We start from the raw sequence: 23,640 nt of genomic DNA, 5'->3' as shown, positions 1-23,640 counted from the left end.
CTTGACACCGCCTAGACAAACAGGACCATCAGTGACAGCGGCACTTTGAAACAGTACAAGCCGAGGGCACTTCAGATTGGTGCGCACTTTAATTCCAAAAGCAACGAAGCTTATTTTCCTCCCCAATAATTTATAGAAACAAGGTGGATCTCGCGCCGCTGAAATTTATCTGAAATTAACAAGACTTGGGGGAGAAGTTTAGACCTCTTTTTGTTTGCACAAGATTTCTTTTAAGTTTGTTTTTTAATTAGTAGATAGGGAAAAGGTTTTGTTTATTATTTACGCTTTTTGGTGCAGGAGATGGAAACTTTCGCCTATCTGGTCCTTGTGTTTTGTATTGCGGCGGGGGTAAGTGTTTTACTGTTGCATTAACAGCTGTGTGTGTGTGTGTGTGTGTGTGTGTGAAAGAGAGGAGAGAGATACATGTCGTATCCTCTACACGGGGCTTATCATCAGTCAGACTTCAGATCAAACGGTTTGTGTGGATGCGCGGGGTGAGAGACAAAGTTCCTAATTCATCTTAAATGTTGCCAGTTAAGATTAAACACTCTCCCCCAGTTGCCCACCTCACGGGCTTTCCTGTCAGCCCCTGGTACACGTATCCCCTCCGTGGTTATTGCCATGTGTAGGATTGAAGTGCAGATTTGCAGCGGTTCGGAGAGGAAGCGGGTGTCGGTGGCGGGAGATTTTTTATTGAGATGTCAGTTTACACTTCGGTAGGAAGCATCTTCACCCCGAGTCCGGCCCTGGGTAGGAAGCACTCTCACCCCCGGTGGTAGATCCGGATTGCAGCCCGGACACTTTACCACATAATCAGAGGTGGCGGAGAGACGGAGCTGAAGTCAAACCTCCCAGGTGGCCATGAAAGACTGCTGGCACCGTGTTAAAGAGCTGGGAAACTCTCCCCTTCACACAACGTTATCAAAGCCATTGTCACTCGGCGCTGTACTGATTCCTAGATTACAAAGCGCACGCTTCGAAAGTACTTAATTGGCTATAAAAGGTCTTGCGGTTGTGAAAGGTGCTATATAAACGTAGGTCCTGTATTCATAGTGAAAACTCGGAACAGCAGCGAGCGAGTTTTCTTGAGTGACGGTCGCTGTTCTCTCCTTGGGTTCCAGTCAACTCGTGAACTTCACAAAGTGGCGCCCCTTCATTCATCCAGCAAGTCTGTCCCTTCCCACTGCCGCCTCCGCGTCGCGTTAACACCTGGCCTCACGGCGGGGCAGTCGCTGCCTCGCAGCTCCACCGACTAGGGTTCGATCCTGACCTCGGCTGCTGTCTGGCGTTTGCACCTTCACCCTGTAACCGTGTGCGTTTGCCCCGGGTGCTCCGGTTTCCTCCCACAGCCCAGACTCGTAGTTTAACTGACCGCTATAAATTGTTCCTAGTATGTGGGTAAGCGATAGGATCCGGGAGCCGTTGGGAGTGTGGGAGAGTAGATTCCAGGGAAAAGTAGCGGGGACTAGAATTGCTCTGAGCTGGCATCCAACAGATGGGTCAACTCGCTTCCTTTATGTTGAGAGTCACAAACTAATACAAACCTTCGGCCCAACGTGTCCATGCTGACCAGGATCCCCATCTGAACTAGTCCCATTTGCCCGCGATTGGCCCAAACCTTCTCTATCCATGTACCTGTCCAGGTGTTTCTTAAAGTGAGGGATTATGGTTCTCAGTGCTGCCGCTGATAAGATTGCCGGCTGGGACACATCAGATGTGGTACTGGTGTCGGTTTATTATTGTCAGGTGTACCGGGATACAGTGCAAAGCTTTTGAGGCACATTGTGGCTATAATACGTAAAGGAGTCGAGCAGTAGGCACAGCCGCAAGGGCCGGGCTCCTGACGGGCCGGGCTCGCACACTGGGATCAGGGCGACAAGCTGAGCTTGCAGGTGTTGGGTGGGTCTGAAGCCCTGCCGTCTCATCAAACAAATCCATCGAGCACCTTTGCCAACCTCAGCACGTCCCAAAGTACTGTACAGGATGGTGAAGTACGTCTGCCGCCACTGCTGTGAATCTACGGAGTGTGTGCAGCTAATTTGTAGACCGCAAGATCCCACAGGCAGCGATGTAGTAACCACCAGATAATTCATTGTGGTGATGTTGGCCGTGGGACAAGTGTTGGCCAGGGCGCTGATGGGCTCTCTATCCAAGTTGGCCAAATGTCAGCATGGGATTTGTGCTCAAGGCTCTGGAATAGGGCGTGGACTCGCAAGAGTGCTACCGAGGGAGTCCTGGCAAATGTACAGAAAGACTGCAGAAGCTGTGGGCGTTGGATAATTCGCAGCAAACTGAGTTTCCCCCTTCCCCTCCTCCACCACTGGCTTGGTCAGTCAGACTCCAGTCAGGGTCTCCTGCATTGATTGACAGCTTCCTGTCAAAGCTGATTGGAGCAACACCTCACTGGAGGTATCACTGGTCTTCAAATTGGCCGTTGGGTTTGAGCTCCAGGATGGCCAAGTGGTGGTGATCTGAGGTCCCACAGCAGCTGAGCAGCCAGGGTGACTTGCCGTGGTATGGTGACCTTCATGAGGTGGGATGTCTGTAGGTGCCTCACAGGATGGAAATTTGACCCCCGAGTCACATAACAGGATGTTGGGACAGGTGACTGAAACCTTGTAGACAACTTGAAGGAGGAGGAAGGTGGGCAGTGCAGAGGCACAGCAGGTAGTGCTGCTGCCCGGCTCCAGAGAATCGGGTTCAATCCCGACCTTGGATGCTGTCTGTGTGGAGTTTGCATGCTCTCTCATTGTCCAAGTGCTCTGATTCCTTCCAACATCCCAACCGGGTTGTTGAATGGGCTGCTGTAAACTCCCCCCTAGTGTAGGTGAGTCAGGGGAGTGGATGGGTAGGTGAGGAAGAGGGAAGTGTTTAAAATTTCTTTATTAGTCACATGTACATGAAACACACAGTGAAATGCATCTTTTTGCGTAGAGTGTTCTGGGGGCAGCCCACAAGTGTCGCCATGCTTCCAGCACCAACATAGCATGCCCACAACTTTCTAACTCGTACGTCTTTGGAATGTGGGAGGAAACCGGAGCACCCGGAGGAAACCCATGCAGACAGGGGGAGAATGTACAAACTCCTTACAGACAGTGGCCGGAATTGAACCTGGGTTGCTGGCTCTGTAATAGCGTTACGCTAACTGCTACACTACCGTGGGAATGGCACTAATGAGAATGCTCTGAGGGCAAGCATACACTTGATGGGCCAAATGGTATCCCTCTGTGTAGAAGGAGAAAATAACTTTGAGCTTTAGGGAAGGAATTCCAGACCTTAGGAGTTAAGTGGCATCAGTCCTGGTCATTGGTGATGGAGTACACTCAATGTTTTCAAAAATATACTTTATTCATTATACATTCAGTAAATACAATGGGTCACATCTGCCTCTACATTCATCGTACTGTCAGTTCAATATGGTCTCATACAAAGCATCAACGCCACTGATGTTTCCTCCGCAAGTCATGCATCTGTCAGCTATTTGAGAGGCTGATCCACAGCTCCTCTACGTCCAATGGTAGCAGGACTGTGGTCCTTCCCCACAGAGCCTCTGTGGTGGCTGCACCGAGCTTCAGTGTGTCCCTTCACACGCTGCCGTGCTCCGTGACCACATCCCGGACATGACCGCGAAGGTTCAGGGCCGGGCTTGTGGGCGTGTTAACCATTCGGGAGACCCTTTACCTTGCGCTGCTTCCCAGGGGAGCAGAGGGTAAACAAAGTAGATTCCAGCAGACCTGGGCTGCTGCTCGCTGAGACTGAATTCCTGTTGGAATCCTGATGTGCACACAGGATGCCGGACTGAATGGCACTGTTTAGAACCTAGAGCCTGGGCCCCACGTTGCTCCTTAATAATCACAAACCAATGACAGAGGCTGCTTTTCATTTCGGAAGGTCTCGCTCCCAGCTCATGCTGTGGAGGTGGGGGGAAGAGGGGTGGAAGGTGAGAAGTGAGCAGTAAAGGAACTGTGACCTGATCTCAGTGTTAGTTATCACGCCAGGCTATAAATGTCATTAACTCCTTGAGTGGAACTCTTAGTTCTGCTTTTTATAAAGGGTATTGGTATTGGTTTATTATTGTCACTTGTACCGAGGTACGGTGAAAAACCTGTCTTGCAAACCGATCGTACAGGTCAATTCATTACACAGTGCAGTTACATTGAGTTAGTACAGACTCCATTGATGTAATACAGGTAAAAACAATAACAGTGCAGAGCATTGCAATATGTCCAGTGTTTTCCTCTGTTTTAAGTGAAAGTGCTGTTGTTGTGTTCGGGAATATTGTAGTGTAGTTTTCTTGAGAATTGCAGCTGCTGGTTCAGAAGCAAATCTTCCCTCTTGCTCTTCCGCCCTTGCAGCAAATTCTGCCATGCAGTCTGCTCTGACCCAGCTGACTATCACGGCCATCTCAAAACATCCCCGCTGCCGTAGGTTTGGCCTGATTGCCACAAAAATAAGAATACAAAACATTTCTCTGAAGATACAAATCCAGGTTAGACACGGGAGTTTCACATTGGCCATGGGCTGCATTAAAAAGTTTTCAGTAGCTGAAGTCAAAGCTGTTTACACAGAGGGAGGAACAAGAGGACGTAAGATATAGATGCAGGAATCAGCCGCTCACTCCCTTGTGCCTTCTCTCCCATTCAGTAAGATGATGACCAATTCTTTCCCTCACCGCCACTTTCCTGCACGAACCCCATATCTCCCAAATCCCTAATATCCAAAAAGCTATTCATCTGTCTTGTAAATAATCAGCAACTGAGCCACCTCTTGTGTAGAGGATACCAAAAATTCACGACCCCTTGGGTGAAGAAATTTCTTTCCCGAAGAGCCGGTATTGATATAGCGCCCATCCACAATCCTGGGTCATCCCAAGGAAGTGCAGTCCCTTTGGGAGGGAATAAGGCAGGTGGAACAGTCTCACTGGAAGCAATGAGATAAGGACTGGATAATCTGCATATTGATGTAGGTTTTGGGATTATCCTCCTCCTGATAAAGTAAACGGGCCTCTTTGTTGCAAAAGATATCTCCATCAGTGTAGAGCTCCCTCACTGCAGCACTGGAACGTCAGTGTGGATTAAGTCTGAAACCACAAAAGCTGACTTGGCAGTGATTGCCACCCAGTCACAATTGGTACCCTGGGGAAAGCACTGTTTGCAGACGTTCCCCCTGGATGTTACAAGTAAGGAGCAGCAAAATGGTTTGGTGGTGACATCCTAATGCCAGATCACCACCAGAAAATTGCTGGCCTTGCCAGGGGTACCCAGGTCCCAAACATTGAATGCATAAATAATAGGGATCCAGTGGTGTAGGCAGCCCTTGTTCCCAGTTTCCCTGTCTGCCATCATTCTCAGATGGAGACCAATGAAGGTAGGTTCCAGTGATGCTCCCTTGAGCCTGGACCCCTGTTGGGAATAAGGAACTGGTGGCTCTGCATTGTTTGCCAACAGGCAGTTTGTGTAGGGGATTTTAACTTGTGACAGAGGATAGTGGGGACATTCAACCTGATACCTCGGATCAGTTGTCATCAGAGGCGGTAGGCCAGTGTGTCACAGATGGCACCAAAACCTGCTCGTCACAATTAACCATTTCATATTTTTCTATTGGTTCCTGCTCTAGTTACTTGTTCAATTCAAGGGAAGGTTAGGCTTTGTGAAAAAACCTCGCATTGAAGTACAATCAATAGAAATGGCTAAAAACAATGGAAAAGAGAGAGTTGTGTCAGCACAAGCAACCTCAATGCATTTTTATAAAATTTCTTCAAAATTAAGAATTTGGTGTTTATTTTAATGATGAATCTTCGGCCGGGGTTTTAATGCATTCTGTTAACAATATAACATTGATGTTTAAGTCATCGTCAGTGTCTATGAAGCTTAAAAGTATGTTGGCCTCAAGGGAGATTCAATATCTCCGCGGACCTGTCGGAGTTAAAAGGCAGCAGGGAATTTCACAACAAAACATTCCTGCGGCGTGTAATTGCAAATCGTGTAATGATGAGTGCCAGAGGTCATTGGCACAACTGACTAGTATATTTCTAGCTGTGCTGAGTCATGTTTCTAAGCGCAGGGTCCCAACGAGCAAAGCAAAGCGTGCATGAGGGGGTGGGCAGAGACTTGAAGTGACAGGTTCGGTGTTTTACTGCTTCTCCCACTACCTCCCAGCAACCCCTCCCCCATCTTCATGTCTTGGTACAGAAGTAAACCACATCATGAGGTCTTTGGAAGTTGATTCCCAGCAGTAAGAGTGGTGGTGATTGGACAGCACTCTCAAATGACTCCAAAAGGATCCCTTGGAACCCTCGAGGTTGGGGGCTAAAGCTCAAGACCTCTTCAGCCATGAGGTAGTGAATCTACCCAAGAGGGCTGCGGAGACTCAGTTGCCAAGTATATTCAAAAATGGAGGTTGATAGGCTATTGGTTTGGGGTTAGTGCAGGGAAGAGGCACCAGGGTAAAAGATCAGCTGTGGTCTTATTGAATGGCAGAGCAGGTATGAGGGGCTGATTCTATTTACCGTGGTCATTATCTCAAAGATTCTATGTTGGTTTAACATCTGCTCCAAAAGGCGGCACTTCGGACGATCGGCACTCTCTCTGTACTCCATTGCTTTGCTATCCTGGCCAATCCTAACATTAAAAACCACCCAATAATTTACCTTGCTGCTTCTAGTGGAGTTTTGCTGTACTGTGGGATCTTTTAATCGACTTAGCCCCACTTTAATGTATGATTTAGGAGGCAGAGTCCTACTGTCAGAACACACAACTATATGCACCTTAACACAAACTTCACACTGAAGCCTAGCAAGTGTTTGTTTGGATGTTACTACATTGCTTTAGTCATTATTAAATATTGCTACAAGTAGATCTCCAATAACCCAAAAAATGTTGGTGTAAAGAAACTGAGCTCTCTGAACACCCTTACTGAGCGATCACACTGCCCGTGAGGCTGCAGTGGTAATGAATACATTTATTTTCACACATTTAATTCCTCTGTCTGTATAATTGGTTCATTCACAAATGGCATGCTGAAGAATTTCAAATATGTCACTCAGATACTCTAACTGTAGGCCTTCAATATATGTTCGAACAGTGATTCTTTACAAGGCTGCACTGGTATTTAAATACATCATTGCACACATATGCACACTCACACACACATATGATAAATGGGCAAAGTCATTGGGAGATCAGTTACTGAGGTTAGCTTGCTTCTTCTTCAATGTGCCAATTTAATCTCTAATTTACAATAACAGGCATCTACTTGTAGTAGTATATTAGAAGAACATCCCACCTCGCCAGCCAGCGTGGTCTGCTCATAAGGGGTCCCAGGAAAAAAACGGGATGCTGTTTAGTTGGTCTCCAATGGGCAAGCATAGCTGAATTTCTAACTCTCAGCTATGTTACGCACCGTATGTAATATCCAACAAGCTTACAGGTCCTCAAAGCACAGGCATAGAAAATGATCCCATATCATCTCCTGAAAATGCACATATTGTATATTAAAATTAATTACAATGTTTTATAAATAAATACACAACTGTATGTTATACACTTTAGTATGCATATCTCACTTTCTGTTTATTAGGTACTACATATACAAACAGATTTGTATATACTTTGATTTTGTTTATATGTACGTACATTACTCAGTATATTACATGCTATCCATTTTATAGCCCAATTTACCATATTGATCTGTAACTCTACACATCGTAGAGGGATTTTTTTTTCAGTCTTTATTCAAGTGAGAGGCCATTCTAACACTTTTATCCTGAAACTCACTCCTTAACATCACTACATTGCACTATTTATTTGATTGCATTTTGGGGGAAAAAATTATTTTGTTGGAAAAACATTTATTGTCCCTGTGAAGCTGGCTGCTTTCTTGAAGCACTACACTTCTTGTGGTGAAGGTTCCCATACAGTCCAGTTCAGTGATGGGTTGCAGGATTTAGACTTGGCAACAAGGAAGGCTGAGTGATGTATTTCCAAACAGAAATGCTGAGTGTCTTGGATCACAACCTGCAGGTGAAGTTCTCAACCATTCGGTTTAAGTAATGCCCTAATGTCAAGGGCAGTCACTCTCTCTTTGTCCCTGGAATTCAGCTCTCTTTCCCTTGTTAGCACCTATCAGTTCAGGAACCAGTTGGGCTGGCAATTGGCTGGAATGGATTCATTCATATTTTGGGAGTCAGGATATACCTGGGTATCTAAGATTGTTGTGGCTATACAGGCACAGCTTGACTGAAAATACAGTTAACTCCTGAGCAGTTAATTTGTGGTGGTTAGTAGTGTAGTTGGGATACAGTTACACTACTAATGACCTGTATCCAGTATGCTCATCCATTTCTTGATATCATCCAGCCCCTCTGATAACAGGGAATTTTGGAGGGAGGCTGCGATGCACCAACCATTCCCCACTAGTGGATGATGAAGGTCAGAAACGGCCTTCTCCACCATTGGGAATGGGAATATCTCTGGACTCTCCTTGCACCTCAATCCCTCCAGCATCTGGTACTTTTTGACTAATTCACTCCCAGGTATCTTCCTTTATATTTCAATAACGTGGACCTCTCAATTAGATGTCAGCTTGTAACTTTTTCCTAGGGAAAGGGAACTGAAAACCAGAGGATGTAGGTTGAACGTGAAGGGGGGAAAGATTTAAAAGGGACCTGAGGAGCAACATCTTCATGCAGAGGGTGGCGTGTATGTGGAGCGAGCTGCCAGAGAAAGTAGTTGAGGCAGGTACAGTAACAACATTTAAAAGACATTTGGATAAGTACATGATAGGAAAGGTTTAGAGGGATATGGGCTGAACATGGACCAATGGGACTTGCTTAGGTGGGCACCTTGGTCAGCATGGACGAGTTGGGCCAAAGAGTCTGTTTCCGTGCTGTATCACATACTCTGTGACTCTTGCTCGCTCCCAGGAAAGAAGAATTGAATCAATGAAGGTGTACAGTAGATTTCAGTGGGCTGATGTGCTTAAAGTGTTTGGCTTGTTCATTGTTCAGTTTGGATCACAGTCTGCCACTAATTTGCATTTGCTAAGTACAACATCCAGTGTTATTGGTGTGTGATTTTGAATTAACTGTGCTAACCAGAAGTTAAATCTCTGCCAAGGGCTGACTGATGTTTATCTTGTTTAATCCAGGTGAAAGGTAGCTGTGGACCTGAGTGTCACTGCCCCGACACCCCTCCAACCTGTGCTCCGGGCATCAGCCTGATGATCGATGGTTGCAACTGCTGCAAGGTCTGCGCGCGGCAGTTCAACCAGGACTGCAGCGCCATGGAACCATGCGACCACATCAAGGGACTCGAGTGTAACTATGGCTCAAATGACGGGGCAGCCCGAGGCATCTGCCGAGGTAAGCTAACCGTCAGACCGTGGGGAATGTTGAGGAGGAAAAGTTGCCTTGTCCATTTGTAATGGATGCAACGAGTGGCATCGAACTGGGGCAGCACAGTGGTGCTGTTAGTAGACCGCTGCCTCACAGTTCCAGTGTCCAATCCTCACCTCTGGTGCTGTCTGCGTGGAGTTTGCACATTCTCCATGTAACTGCGTGGGTTTCCTCTGCTTTCCTGCCACATGCCAAGGTTTAGAGGGATATGGGCCAAATGAGGGCAAAAGGGACTAGCTCAGGTAGGCAGCATGGATGAGTTGGGCCGAAGGGCCTGTTCCCGTGCTGTATAGCTCTATGACTCTATACCGAAGACGTGCAGGTTGGTAGGTTAATTGGCTGCTGTAAATTGCCCCTAGTGTGTAGTTGAGTGGTGGGAGAATCCGGGTGGTGTGGATGTGAATGTGGGAGTGAATAGGTTGCGGGGAAAAACGTGGTGGAATAGGATGGGAATGCTGCAAAAGCCGGTATAGACTCAAAAGGCCTCCTTCTATGTCATAACAAAATATGAGATAATACAAAAGGCGCTGGAGGAACTCAGCGGGTCGGGCAGCATCTATGCAGGGAAATGGACAGCTTATATTTCAGGTCGAGACCCCTCATCTGGACCCTTCATCTGGTCTCAACTCGACTGTCCATTTCCCTTCATAGATGCTGCCCGACCCGCTGAGTTCCTCCTGCGCCTTTTGTATTGCTCCAGATTCAAGCCTCTGCTGTCTCTTGTGTCTCCAAATAGAAGATAATGAAGTCCTGAGGATCATCTGTAACTTGTAACCTGTAGTAATCTTCATGATTATTAATTAGCCACAGTAATCCTCATAGTTATTACTACCTACAATAACTTTGAGTATTGGTAACTCGTATGAACTACATTAAACATTCTGGTTAATGGTGGCTCTTAGAACCTTGTGGCTACTAGCGACTGGTATTAACCGGCAGGACCCTTGGCACACTTCCTGGGGTCTGGGTTACATAGCAGTACTGGTGGATGTCGGAGAAGTCTGGGCAGGATACCATTGCTCCAGTGACACAGAAGGAACCCATATAGCTGTGCCAACTTGCTGCTAAAGTAATCCAAAGCTAATCCCACTGCTCCCTACACTGCATGTAGCTGTATAATTTTGGTAATGGTTTATTATTGTCACATGTACTGAGGTAGTGAAAAACTCAGTGTTGCAAGCCATTCATACAAAGCATTTCACAACATCAGTATGTCGAGGCAGTACAAGGGAAAAGCAATAACAGAATGCAGAATATAGTGTTACAGTTACAGAGAAAGTGCAGTGCAGGTGGACAGTAAGGTGCAAGGTAATAAGTACTCCACTTTCATTCATATCTCTTCCTAGCACCAGGCAAGGCTTCAAGCAGGTGGGAGTTGATGGAGCACAGATGTGATTGGAAGAGGAGGAATAAACTCCTCTGAGACTTAAGGTCACAGAACAATGTTGGACAAGGGGAGGAAATTTAACCAAGCCTACTTGTGCCGATGTTTTGAAAGGCCTATCCAATTGGACTGCCCTCCAACTCTTTCTCTGTAACCCTGTGACATTTGCCGAAGTTGCTTTTGCACCTGCTTCCTCAGTGCGTGCCTGCTATGATTGAGTTGGTGGCTTTTCCAATATTTAGTTCTGAAGATTTTCAAGCCTAGAAGTTTCTTTTGTGTGTTGAAGACTCTGCATTTTTAAATTTCTAGCAAAATCCGAAGGGAGGCCTTGTGAATTTGCTGGGAATATCTACCAGAATGGAGAGAACTTTAAACCCAACTGCAAGCACCAGTGTACCTGTATCGATGGTGTGGTGGGTTGCATGCCACTGTGTCCTCAAGAGTTCACCCTACCAACCATGGACTGCTCCAAGCCTCGGCTGGTCAAGGTGCCAGGCCAGTGCTGTGAGGAATGGGTTTGTGACACCAACCACATCGGTGAAGACTCTGGAGACAGCACCGAGGAAGCGGATGACTCAATGAGTTATGAAGAGATTGGAGACCAGCCAGATGCAGAACCTCTATCGAGCAAGGAGCTGACTGATCTTGTTAGAGCAGGCTTGCAGATAGAACCAGGTAGGACAGCTGACATTTATTCCCTTTGGTCAGTTTGTAGCTCTGAGCTGCTTGCGTTTGTTGGGCAGTGTGAGTGGGCTTCAAGAAAGCCCCAGTTTTATTATTATTGGTTTATTATTGTCACATGTACCAAGATGCAGTGAAAAGCTTTTGTTTTGCATGCGATCCAGACCGATCATGCCATACATTAGTACATCGAGGTAGTAAAAAGAAAACAGAATGCAGAATATACTGTTACAGAGAAAGTGCAGTGCGGGTTGGGGTCTGTGCTGTGCTGGCAAGTCTCAGCTGTGGCATATAATGATCCTCACTAGTCCTGAGCCAGGGGAAGGAAATTGACCCTCTGTAGAAATTTAACTGACCACACCAGTGTGTATCTGGCATAACTGCCCACTGTGTGTTACAGATGTCCCAAAGATCATCTATAAACCATGCAATTAATAATCTGTAGTAATCCTTATGGTTATTACTATGTGCATTAACCCTTGATTATTGCTAAGTCATATGAACTACAGTGAACATTCTGGTTATTACTAGTCCTTGGTACCTTGTTATTGCTGCCTCATATTAAGTGGGTTTTTGATGAGGACTTGTTTGTCTCTGTAGCCTGGAGAGTGCAGGGCCGTGACCTTAACTCAAAATGCCTGGTACAGACCACTGAGTGGTCGCAGTGCTCCAAGACCTGCAGCATTGGGATCTCCACCAGAGTGACCAGCGACAACCCCCAGTGCAAACTGATGAAAGAGACGCGCCTTTGCCAGCTCCGCCCCTGCGACCTGTCACTCCACACCAACCTCAAGGTGAGAGCTGTGCATAGCACAATGTAATACAGCAGCGGGCAACTCTCAGAAGGAAGTTATGGTCAGATGACAGACATTGTAATTCTGCAATGGGGTATGTATGGATTGGGCAAAAACCCAGCAAATGGAGATTAATGTGGGGAAGTGTAAGGTCATGCACTTCAGTAAGAAGAATCAAAAGGCGGATTATTATCTAAATGGAAAGAGACTGCAAATGAGTGATGTTCAGAGGGATTTACGAGATCTTTATTAGTCACATGTACATTGAAACACACAGTGAAATGCATCTTTTGCGTAGAGTGTTCTGGGGGCAGCCCGCAAGTGTCGCCACACTGACGGTGCCGACATGGCACGCCCACAACTTCCTAACCCGTATGTCTTCGGAATGTGGGAGGAAAGTGGAGCACCCGGAGGAAACCTATGCAGTCACATGGCGAATGTATGAACTCCTTACAGACAGCGGCTGGAATTGAACCCAGGTCGCTGGCGCTGTGCTAGCATTACACTAACCGCTAGGCTACCCTGATCTAGTGCATGAATCATTAACAGGCAGGTCCAACAAGTAGGGGCTGCAGTTTAAGAATAGGGAGGTTTTGTTCCACTTGTACATGGTGCTGGTGAGTCCACACCTGGAGTACTGTGCACAGCTTTGGTCTCCTCACCTAAAGGAAATTATATAGTAACATTGAAGGCAGTCCAAAAGAGATTCACAGGCTAACTCCTGAGATGAGGGGTTGTCTGATCAAGAGAGGGTAGGTAGTTTGGTTCTGTGTGCCTTGAAGTTTAGAAGAATAAGAGGGGACGTTATTCAAACATATAAAATCCTAAGAGACTTGACAGGGTAGATGTTGAGATGTTTCCACTAGCGGCAGAGCCATGAACAAAGGGACGTCGCTACAAAATAAGGGGCCAGTTATTTAAAGCAAGGTGTGTAGAAATTTCTTCCCTCTGAGTGTAGTGAATCTCTGGAATTCTCTGCCCTTGAGGGTGGTGGAGGCCAGATCATTAGATGTATCTAAGGTGGAGATAGATAAATGTTTGAAAGTTTGAGGAAATGAGGGTTATGGGGAACTGGCACAGAACAGGAGTTGAGGCCAGCATAGATCACCCATGATCATATTGGACAGCAGGATTGAGGAGCCCTGGTGCCTACTCCTGCTCCTGTTATCTTGTGTTCAGATAGTGCCCACCGTGACCTCAAGACACCCCAAATCATTTTATAGATAATTAAATAATGGGCCAAAAGGCCTGTTTCTGTGTTGTTTGACTCTATGACACTATTGCAGTGGAGGAAACAGAAGTTAATTTGCATACAGAAAACTACAACAGATAGCAATGATCTCATGCCAAGAAGGACAAGGGCAACTGGCCCATGGGAACACCAGCAGTTCTTCCCCCGCCCCCCACATCACAAACCATCCCGACTTGGAATTACATTGCTGCTGGGGTTAAGTCCTGGAGCTCCCTCCCCCAATAGCACTGTGGGAGCACCTTCACAAAAAAGACTATAGCGTTTCAAGAAAGTGGCTCACCACCAGCTTCTCGAGGGCACTGGCGTAGGCAATGACAGCTGGCCTTACCAGTGAGGTGCAGTTCCTGAAAATGAATGAGAAAAATTAAATCTGTTTTAAAGATGTTGCTTTGAGGATAAATATTCCCCACTGTAACATCTTCAGAATATGTTGAGACTCTTTCACTACTGTAAACATCTCAACATCTACCCTGTCAAGTCCCTTAGGGACTTAAACATTGAGAATACATGTATATTCATGAGGTTGAGGTTTATTAACAAGACAGGACACTCACTGTTGAGTCTTTAAGCTCTTGGTACAAAACCTAATGTTCCAAATTGCAAATCTGTTTGAGAAGCAGACATACCATGTGATGTTGCTGTCCAATAGAATCACTGCATAAATGTACACACAGGTACAGGGAGCAACAGGTGTCTTGCTTAAAGACACGTTACTCTCAAGACATGGGGAAGAACCTAACTGTTCCTCTGTGTCCGTCTGAAAGGACGCACGGGTCGGCAGCTTAATGTCTCTTCTATAGAAAAGCACTTCCAGCTATATGACTCCCCATCGCTAGGCACTGGGGTATTAGCCCAGCTTCTGAACCCATTCTACTCCTGTACTGACTCCTCCAGCACCACACACACCAGTGCCCCTCAGGAATTATTCTGAGTTTTCTGGCTTGGACAAGAGGCCTACCGACTGAGCAGCAGCTGGTACTCCAAGGTCTGATTTGCTTTTCACGCTGTGGGTATTGATCGGTAGAATTATTTGGTTCCTGTCTGTATTCCAAAGTACATGCAAGAGAACAGGCTTTGGCCTGGATGTGCTGTTGCTATGGCAATATGGTGACAAGGTCACAGTTCACTTGGCCCATGCCTTAACATTGCCCATCTTCTCCCAGGAATTGGCTGCTAAACGTTTACTCTTGCCTTTGTTAACTAGACTTGACAATTCTGGCAATCACCTCCCAACTACCGCCCTCTGAAAACTCCAAAGCATCATTGCTCCTGTCCTAACCTACCTATTTATCCCCATGTCATCTGGCCTACACTGGTTCCTGGTCCAATAATTCAACAATATAAAATATTTTCATCCTTGTTTTCAAATCTCTCTGTGCCCTCTGTAACCAGCCTCTGTAGTCTCCCTCCTGTTCTGACATCCTTCATTCTCCTCCAACTCTGGCCTGTTGCCTGTCCTTGACCTTCATGGCCAAGCCATTGGTGGCCGTGCCTTTAGCTGTCAAGACCTGCACTCAGCAATTCTCTCCCTTGGCCAATCTGCATTCCCATCACTGTTTCTTCCTGAAAACCTATCACTTTGGTCAGGTTTTGGTGATCTGCCCTAATATCACCCTCTTTGTCTCTGTGTAGACAAAGGTGCTACAAAAATGTGAGTTGTTCTTGTAAAGCTTGACTGAAAGGTGATGATCTCCTGCCCCAGTCCCATTGCTGCAGATGTCAGAGCCAAAATACCTCCGTTGGGAGTAGTCTGAAGATCTAAAGGTCCCTGGTTCGATCCTGGGTTTCAGCAGCATTTGAATCTCACTTTCTCAGTGTGCGATTTAGCTTAAGTTTAAGGGCAGTTCAGTAGCACAGTGAGTAGAGCTGCTGTCTCACAGTACCAATGACCCAAGTTCAATCCTGACCTCCAGTGCTGTCTATGTGGAGTTTGCATGATCTTACTGTTATTGTATGAGGTTCCTCTGGGTGCTCCAGTTTCTACCCGCATCCCAAAGACGTGCAAGTTGGTAGGTTAATTGGCTGCTGTAAATTACTCTCAGTCTGTAGGTGAGCGGTGGGGGAAGTTGATGGGAATGTGGAGAGAATAAAGTGGGTTAGGGTCGGATTAGTGTAGTCTGATGGTCTGCATGGATGCAGTGGGCCAAAGGGCCTGTTTCTGTGCTGTATCTCGCTATGACTCTGTGGTGTTGGGATGTGACTGTTGTGAATCGGCCTGTCGTTCAGCTGAGATTTCGTTGTAAGAGAGTCCTGTCTTATTCTTTGTCTGCAGAAGGGCAAGAAGTGCTTCAGGATGAAGAAGGCCAAGGAGGCCATGCACTTCACCTATGCTGGGTGTACCAGCGTGCGGAGGTACAAGCCACGCTGGTGTGGCTCATGCACGGACGGCCGCTGCTGCACCCCATCGCAGACCCGTACCATCCACGTGCGCTTCCGCTGCGAGGACGGTGAGACCTTCTCCAAGAGCATGATGTGGACCGACAAGTGCCAGTGCCATTACAACTGTGCCTACCAGAATGAGATCTCCTACCCTTACTACATGCTGCACAATGACATCCACAAGTTCTCTGAGTAAGCAAGACAATGGGAAAGCAAACTGCTGTGTTGTCAAGACTGGCACCAACTTGCCATGCCCACTACTCAACTTTGCTGGCTCTTCACTGGCAGTCATACCAGTTCAGTTCATTGACCTATTTACCCAACCCTAAAGACTAGACTGATGGCCATTGGCAGCATTGCTCCTGTGGCACAATTGAATTTTGATCATCAGGCTAGCAATGGCTATTTGTCATGCCTGTTAACCTTGAGTTCCAGTGGTCCATGCACAGTACACCTACCATAACTTTTCATCTTTAGCTGGTCTTTTGCTCCAATTGCCCTGCAAACCAGCTGGCCAGTTGAACAAGAAGATTGTATTAACCAGAAAGGATCTGGGGGGGAGAAAAAAGCAAGATCTTCCAATTGATTCAAAGAATGGCATTGGCTGTTAAGATTTGCACCTCTGAAAATGAATTTTAAAAAAAACACAGACTCCATCTAATCAGGAAACACGTCTTCAAACTACGATTGAATAGGTTGGTTTGTGACTTGAATCTCTTCTAAACCAGTTTTCAGGCTTGGTTTAGAAAAGATCAAAAAAGAAATTCGTATTGAGATTTTCTCCTTGACTAATTTAATCAGAGTTAGCTTTGTAAATAAAGCCACAGATGTTTTTTTTAATGTTATTTAAGGTCATTGGACATAGTTTCTCTTTGAAGTTGAGAACAGGATTGACACATCCAGTGGATATCTTGAATGTAGTGCAGACAAAATAAGGGTTTCTTATTTCTGAATTGCGGCTGGTTTCTGTTCTTCCTCCAGGACAATGTAGAAACCATCCAAGACCTACTGAGGGGTTGGCCATCTCTCAGCTTAAGATGAGTATCTCCTAGATGGAATGTAATGATTCAATACAGCTCTCCTTGAGAAGGCTTGAGATGATCAGTGCTCAGGTTGATTCTGCAGAGCCTTATTGAAAGCTTTGTTTTAACTTTACATTGAGACATCAACTTCTTCTGAAAATATGTTCAATGGCATCAACAACTTCTGGTGGATTCTAAGACATTCTGCCATAGCACTTCTGAATGAGTGGAGATTCAGGGTCTGACTGGTTTTCTGTTAGACAGGCAGAGCACTGTAATCTGCTATCAGTGACTGGCATGAGTTAATGAAGGTGACTGAGGGTAAAGTGTGAGGCAACTTAACCCAATCTCTCTCTCTCTCTCTCTCTCTGAGATTTGCATGAATATTTTATTCATTTGTCATTTCCCGATTTTTGTGTTCTCTTACTTGCCTCATGCCACACCATTCTCACCAGGCAACGGAATTAGGCAGTAACCTCTTGGCGTCAACTTTCTAATCCATCTCCCAATTTTAACAATCCTTGCTAGTGAGGAGAAGAATGGTTTCAGGTTGAATTGTTCAAGGTTATGCTGCTTTGAAGTCAATGGAGTTGAATATAACCCATTCCATTGTGTTGGTCTGGTTAGAGCTGGGCCTTGGGTGTTGATAGCATTGATTTATCCTCTTAAAAAAAAACTTTACCCTACCAACCCTGAGTTCCAATAATTAGTGTGTGAGGAAAAAACACCAATATATGACAATACTCTAGTGCAACAAAATTCTACGTCCCCTAATGGACTATTTGTGCCATTTCACTGCCACATTTAATGGGAGGTTCTTTGACTTTAAGAAACCTCAAGGAGCTGTCATCAACTCTCCTCCAACACCGTAGCTGCTTGTAGTTGGGCAACTGTCTTCCTCTTGTTCTCCACAATTGGAAATCCATTACCTGAAGGCTTTTGCAATTGGACAGATATGGGGAAGCTCTTTCAGTAGTTGAGAATAAAGGGAGACATCCTTGAAAGTAGAACAGCACCACTTAGGAGGCAAATGAGGGGCACTTTTCCTACAAGCAGTTGTGGGAGTCTGGACATCTCTGTCCCAAAAGGCAATGGAGGTTGGGTCAATTAGGTTTTCATAAATGGGATTAACAATGATTTGCCAGATAAGGGTATTGGGTATTATGGATAAAGATTGGTAAATGTACAGATCATCCAAGTTCCAACTGAATGATCAGGCAGACATGGTCAGCTGAATGGCTGTTCCTCTTGCTACAGCCTTAGCTTTGTGTCTAAGTATGGGAGAGTCAGGAACTTCACATGAAGCAGTTGGCAAATGTTTACCTGAGATATTCAACCTTTTTATAGGGGGAGGACAAAGGTATCTTTTGCACAGAACTGTTATATTGGTAAACAGATGGAGAGAAAGTGTTTGCCAAATGCTTTTATTGTGAATTTGATGCAATAGCAATAAAAATATCTATTTGTTTATTTAGCAGGGTGAGCAGCCATTTCAACCCACTTTTTTTCCCTAAATTCCTAAATGCTGCCTGAGTGTGGGGAGATAAAATTTGAAGCTTGACAGTGGGCTATTTCATTAGAGAGGGTCTTTAATTTTGGGCCAGTGAAATCCAGACAGGAGAGCTAAGCATCCCATTACAAAGCAGAGCCCTCTGTTATAAGGAGACTATTCTAAAAGGCCCAGGCCTTGGAGTTATAGAAACACACATCTGTTAAGGCATTAGAGATTAACTCTTGAATGTGCACTGTGCAACGTGAGATGTGAATATTTTAGTTTCGGGCAGCTATTGCCTGTGCACTGAGGTGAACCTTCCTACAGAAAGTCTATTTAATTTGTGCTCTTGTTATTTCCTTCCCCCTACCCCCAGCTCCCTAAAACAAACTTCACTGCAGTGGAGTGATCCAAATTGAACATGCTTCATTGTTGAAGTGCGATGAGACAACTGTAGAGGGTTATGTGTAGTAAATATTCTGTGTGTGTGTATATTTAAAGACTTCTGTACTGTATGTGTTTTAATATATTTCTCGGTGTCTGCCAGTATTAATGTAATGTGGAGATGTGGCTGTATTGTTATCTAACCAATGTTAGAATAGATGTGTGCAAACCAGCACTCAAGTGTGGGTCTATAACTTTACTAAGAGCAAACTTAGAATAGAACAACCTTGCCAGGTAGAATGTGACCTTGGTGTGTTTGAGTTGGTCTGGGTTGTAGGTGCTACAGATCAAGATTATTCAACTGAAGTAAAACCTTGGCTTAATTAGGAGCTGTTCCTCCCCTGGTAGACTGTAGCGCACATGCCTTCCATTTCAAGACTAATGATGGTTTAAAGGTTTTTGGTTTTAGATGTGAAAGGAGGTGGGAGTTTGGAAACTTTGAATGCACTTGTCCCAAATTTGGCACTGCATCAGGAGTCTCTCAGACACTTGCCAGCAAGGAACAGGAGGTGTCACTCTTGAGGCCTGGCTTATCCAACAACTCTGTTCACTTCTGTTTCATGGCCCTTGCATGATATGTCAGTCCCAGCGTCAGAGAAGACCTATCCGCAATACAAAGTGGAAGCAGACCTGGCTCTTTTATTTAAATAAGCAGAACAGGTTCTAATATCTATCCCTGTTCCCGTATTTTCAGATACGGGAGAAGGGATAAGTGGGTGGTAGTGATGTAAACTGGGAGATGACACAAAGATGTTGGTCCTCTGTGACACAAACTAAACTAAGGTTTCCTTGAGGGAATTGCTTCCTACTTGTTCTGTCATCTACTTGTAACAGGCTGAGGAAAAATTCCAGGTAGTGAATCCGTAGAGGAATGTTGTACCTGGAATCACACAATGAGTAATATAAAACACCCTGGAATCTCTAACTCGAGTTCTTAATGATCAGGGTGAAAGTAAATTTCTTTCCGGTGTGGTGGTGTTGTTAACGTTGTACTGTTTGCATTGGTACGCTGAACTGACCCACTTTCACCTCTGCCTATAACCTGAGCAGTCTGCAAATGCAAAGAAAGTGAAATCCCTTCTGAGAACAGATAGAAGGCACTAAGACAGCCCTGGGGCCCCAGCAGGAAGCCCTGTGTGGAGGTCAAGTGCATCGGGAACACTCTGCAGTGGGTGCAGTGATCTTCCTCCCCCTCAGTCTTCATGCCCAAAAGCTCGACTGTTTCACTGGCTTGGACTACATCTCTCTGTTGTAACACCTCCCTGATTTTGATGGCCATGCTCGTAGGTCACCATACAGAGACATTCTCAAACATTCTGGAGACCAGACGATTGAACACTAGGGTAAGAATAGCAATAAAACCCATTGGGATCCCCAGCCTGGAACTGCTTTACTGTCAACGTGACAACACTGAACTGGTGGCTACAGAGCGGCTGTGTGGGGTAGCGCAAAGGGCAAGCCACCAGGACAAGTGAATCAGATCCTGAAGTAGGAGACTAGGTTGGCCGGGGTTGTGGGAATACCAGTAAAGTGGGGTGGGGAACCTGCAGTAACAGTGCCGACAGAAATGATCCTTCAGCCCATCTCACTGTCCTCAGATATCCCTCTTGTGGTTACATGCACATTATTTGAGGCAGGGGTTCTGTTTGTAGCTACCCTACTAATAATGACAACCCAGCACACTCCCTGGGTCTAAATTCCAGATGTACTTGGGGCTGAATTTGTTCACTCCCTTCAACGTGACCCTAATTTTCTGCCTTATACTGAATGCAGCCACATTCTATCTCCCTGGGTCTGCCTGCAATCTTTTACTGCTCTCTTGTTAATATCTTATTTCAATATGTTTGCAGATGAATAATGTACATACTGATGTTTTGCACATATTGTAATTAGAATAATACCTTTATGGAAACATAAATACTTAATTTCTTAATAAATATTTTAAACATTTTATAATAAAGAATGGATCTTGTGCATTTTTTGAAAGTTTCTTATTTTTCTTCTGTTGAATTTGTTACACTAGAGTTTTCTTAATCCATACACATACACTTCCTCTTAACAAACCTCACTTATTGTCTCAGTTTATGCTCCTGTGCCAACTTTTCACATTGTAAACTGCTAACTCAACCTTTCCCTTTGGAATTAACTATGCCAACAGTCAGACTGTAGGTGTGAGCCATTGATAGCCCTGATTCCATTATTAATGCATAGTGGGCAGAGACGTGGATATAAGTACGGGCAAAGGATTGGGGGATGGGCACAGGTAGAGGCCCCCATCACCACTCTAAAATCATTCACCATGTTCAGGAAGCGTGTGTACATGTATAATATACATGTGTTTAAAGAACCCCTCCAAAAGAGGTCTAATTTAAATTCCTCTCCGTGTTCCCCTTGTGTACCTAGCCTGTGATCAGTTATGTGGATCTGGCACAGAGAGGATTTGAGACCAGCGTAGATCAGCCACGATCATGTTGAATGCCAGGACGGACTTGAGGGGTCGAGTGGCCTACTCCTCTTCCTATTTTCTTGTGTTCACTGGCAGGGAGTTGAAGGCTCATTGGGAAGTTTGCCTAGACTCTCACTGAGAGGAAGAGTTGTCGTTGTCCAGGGTGGACTCCAAGAGTTGGGTTCTGGCTAGTACCAGAACAAGGTGGATAGCACAGTGCAGTGAGGGTCACTCCCCCATGATGGAGAACCTCCTCTCTACCGTGTGATAAGGAGGTGTTGTTATTGGGAAGGCACTGCAGTATGAAACAGCAATGGGAAACTGGGAAACGTATCTCCACAGTGGATGAGAATGTCACAGTTAGTCTTTTACCAATGGTAGCACTGGGTGAGTATTAGACATTGATAGTGATGCCAATGACCTATTACTCTTGTGTATTTGTGTATTTAGTCATATGGAGGTACGGCATGGAAACAGGCCCTTCAGCCCACTGAGTCCACCCATTTACACTAATCAACCACCCACTTGTACCAATCCTAAAATAGTCTCATTTGTTGCTCTCCCCACATTCCCATCAACATCCTCCAGACTCTACCACTCAACTACACACTAGTGGCAATTTATAGTGGGCAGTTAACTTACCAACCCGCTTGTCTTTGGGATGTGGGAGGAAACCAGAGCAACCGGAGGAAACCCGTGCATTGACAGGGAGGAGGTGCAAACTCCACACAGACAGCACCGGAGATGAGGATTGAACCCGGGTCTCTGGAGCTGCGAGGCAGTGGCTCTTCCAGCTGTGCCATTGTGTCACCCCTCCTCACCATTGACCTGGTGGTGGAAGCTCCAGGTTAGGAGATACCACCAAAGAAATATATTTAAATGGCGTGGTGCATATTGTAGATGGTGTACACTGCAGCTATGTGGTTTCTGTGGTGGGAGGAATGACAGTCCAATGGGTTTGATGGGCTGTTAGTCAAATGGGCTGCTTTGACCTGCATGGTTACCACCTTCCTCAGTGATGTTGGAGATGGCTCAGCGATTCAAATAGATCACACTTCTGACTCGGTGGAAAGGCTATAGGGGGTCAGAATTTTATAAGATAAGATAAGCTGTATGTCTTTGGAACATGGGAGGAAACCGGAGCACCCGGAGGAAACCCACGCAGACACGGGGAGAACGTACAAACTCCTTACAGACAGCAGCCAGATTTGAACCCAGGTCGCTGGCGTTGTAAAGTGTTATGCTAACCGTTACACTACTGTGCCTACCTCAACGTGCCAGGTATCAACGGGATACTAAATCCTGACCAGTTATGGGAGCCGTAGTATTTATGTCACTGATTTAACTTAGTTTAAGGTGACTGCTGATCCCAGGCAGCAGAAGGTGGGGGCTGAGGAAACAGAGCTACGCTGCACGGAAAACAGAGCCTTCAGCACATCTCATCCATGTCGACCAAGTTGCAGAACTGAGCTAGTCCCATTTGCCTGCATTTGACCCACATCCCTCTAAACCTTTCCTATCCATGTACCTGTCCAAATGTCTTTTAAATGTTGTAATTGTACCCGCCTCAACCACTTCCTCTGGCAGCTCATTCGACGCACCTATCACCCTCTGTGTAAAGGAGTTTCCTCTCAGGTCCCTTATAAGTCTCTCCCCTCTCACTTTAAACCTCTGCCATCCAGTTTTGGACTCCCCTACCCTGGGGAAAAGACTTATCTAAGCCCCTCGTGATTTTGTAAACCACTATGAGTTCCTTTAGAAAGCTCCTTTCAGGACATCTCAAACCTCTAGAGTACTCATGGAACATAGTTATTACAGTAATTCAGCAAAATGCAGCAGCCAGTACAAGAAACAATACATCCCTTAAATTGGTATTGGTATTGGTTTATTATTGTCGCTTCTACCAAGGTACAGTTAAAAACTTGTCTTGCATACCGATCGTACAGGTCAATTCATTACACAGTGTAGTTACATTGGGTTAGTACAAAGTGCATGGATGTAGTACAGTTAAAGACAATGACAGTACAGAGTAAAGTGTCACAGCTACAGAGAAAGTGCAGTGCAATAAGGTGCAAGGTCACAACAAGGTAGATCGTGAGGTCATAGTCCATCTCATTGTTTAAGGCAACCATTCAATAGTCTTATCGCAGTGGGGTAAAAGCTATCCTTAAGACTGGTGGTACGTGCCCTCAGGCTCCTGTATCTTCTACCTGATGGAAGAGGAGAGAAGAGAGAATAACCCAGGTGGGTTGGGTCTTTGATTATGCTGGCTGCTTCATCAAGACAGCGAGAGGTAAAGACAGAGTCCAAGGAGGGGAGACTGGTGTCTGTGATGCTCTGGGTTGTGTTCAC

General features: G+C 45.6%; 1 protein-coding gene across 1 annotated transcript; it reads left to right on the top strand.

The window, feature by feature from the left end:
- ccn1l1 (cellular communication network factor 1, like 1) lies at nt 1-20,805 on the top strand. Its single transcript, XM_052037345.1, has 5 exons — nt 1-348; nt 9,148-9,361; nt 11,088-11,453; nt 12,060-12,253; nt 15,778-20,805. Exons 1-5 carry the CDS (start codon nt 301-303, stop codon nt 16,078-16,080), a joined length of 1,125 nt encoding a protein of 374 aa, XP_051893305.1. The 5' UTR covers nt 1-300; the 3' UTR covers nt 16,081-20,805.
- Nucleotides 20,806-23,640: the final 2,835 nt, after the last annotated feature.

Source organism: Pristis pectinata, chromosome 23 (genome assembly GCF_009764475.1).
Source record: "Pristis pectinata isolate sPriPec2 chromosome 23, sPriPec2.1.pri, whole genome shotgun sequence".
Lineage (NCBI taxonomy): Eukaryota > Metazoa > Chordata > Chondrichthyes > Rhinopristiformes > Pristidae > Pristis > Pristis pectinata.
The sequence above is the reverse complement of the archived record's forward strand: the minus strand, read 5'-3'. Positions and strand labels throughout refer to the sequence as shown.

What these genes read in the sequence shown, in the direction of transcription:
- ccn1l1 (XM_052037345.1), top strand. Translation starts at nt 301, where the DNA reads ATGGAAACTTTCGCCTATCTGGTCCTTGTGTTTTGTATTGCGGCGGGG. An exon ending in TGTTTTGTATTGCGGCGGGG is followed by an intron (nt 349 to 9,147) that starts GTAAGTGTTTTA and finishes TGTTTAATCCAG; the next exon opens with GTGAAAGGTAGCTGTGGACC. An exon ending in AGCCCGAGGCATCTGCCGAG is followed by an intron (nt 9,362 to 11,087) that starts GTAAGCTAACCG and finishes TTAAATTTCTAG; the next exon opens with CAAAATCCGAAGGGAGGCCT.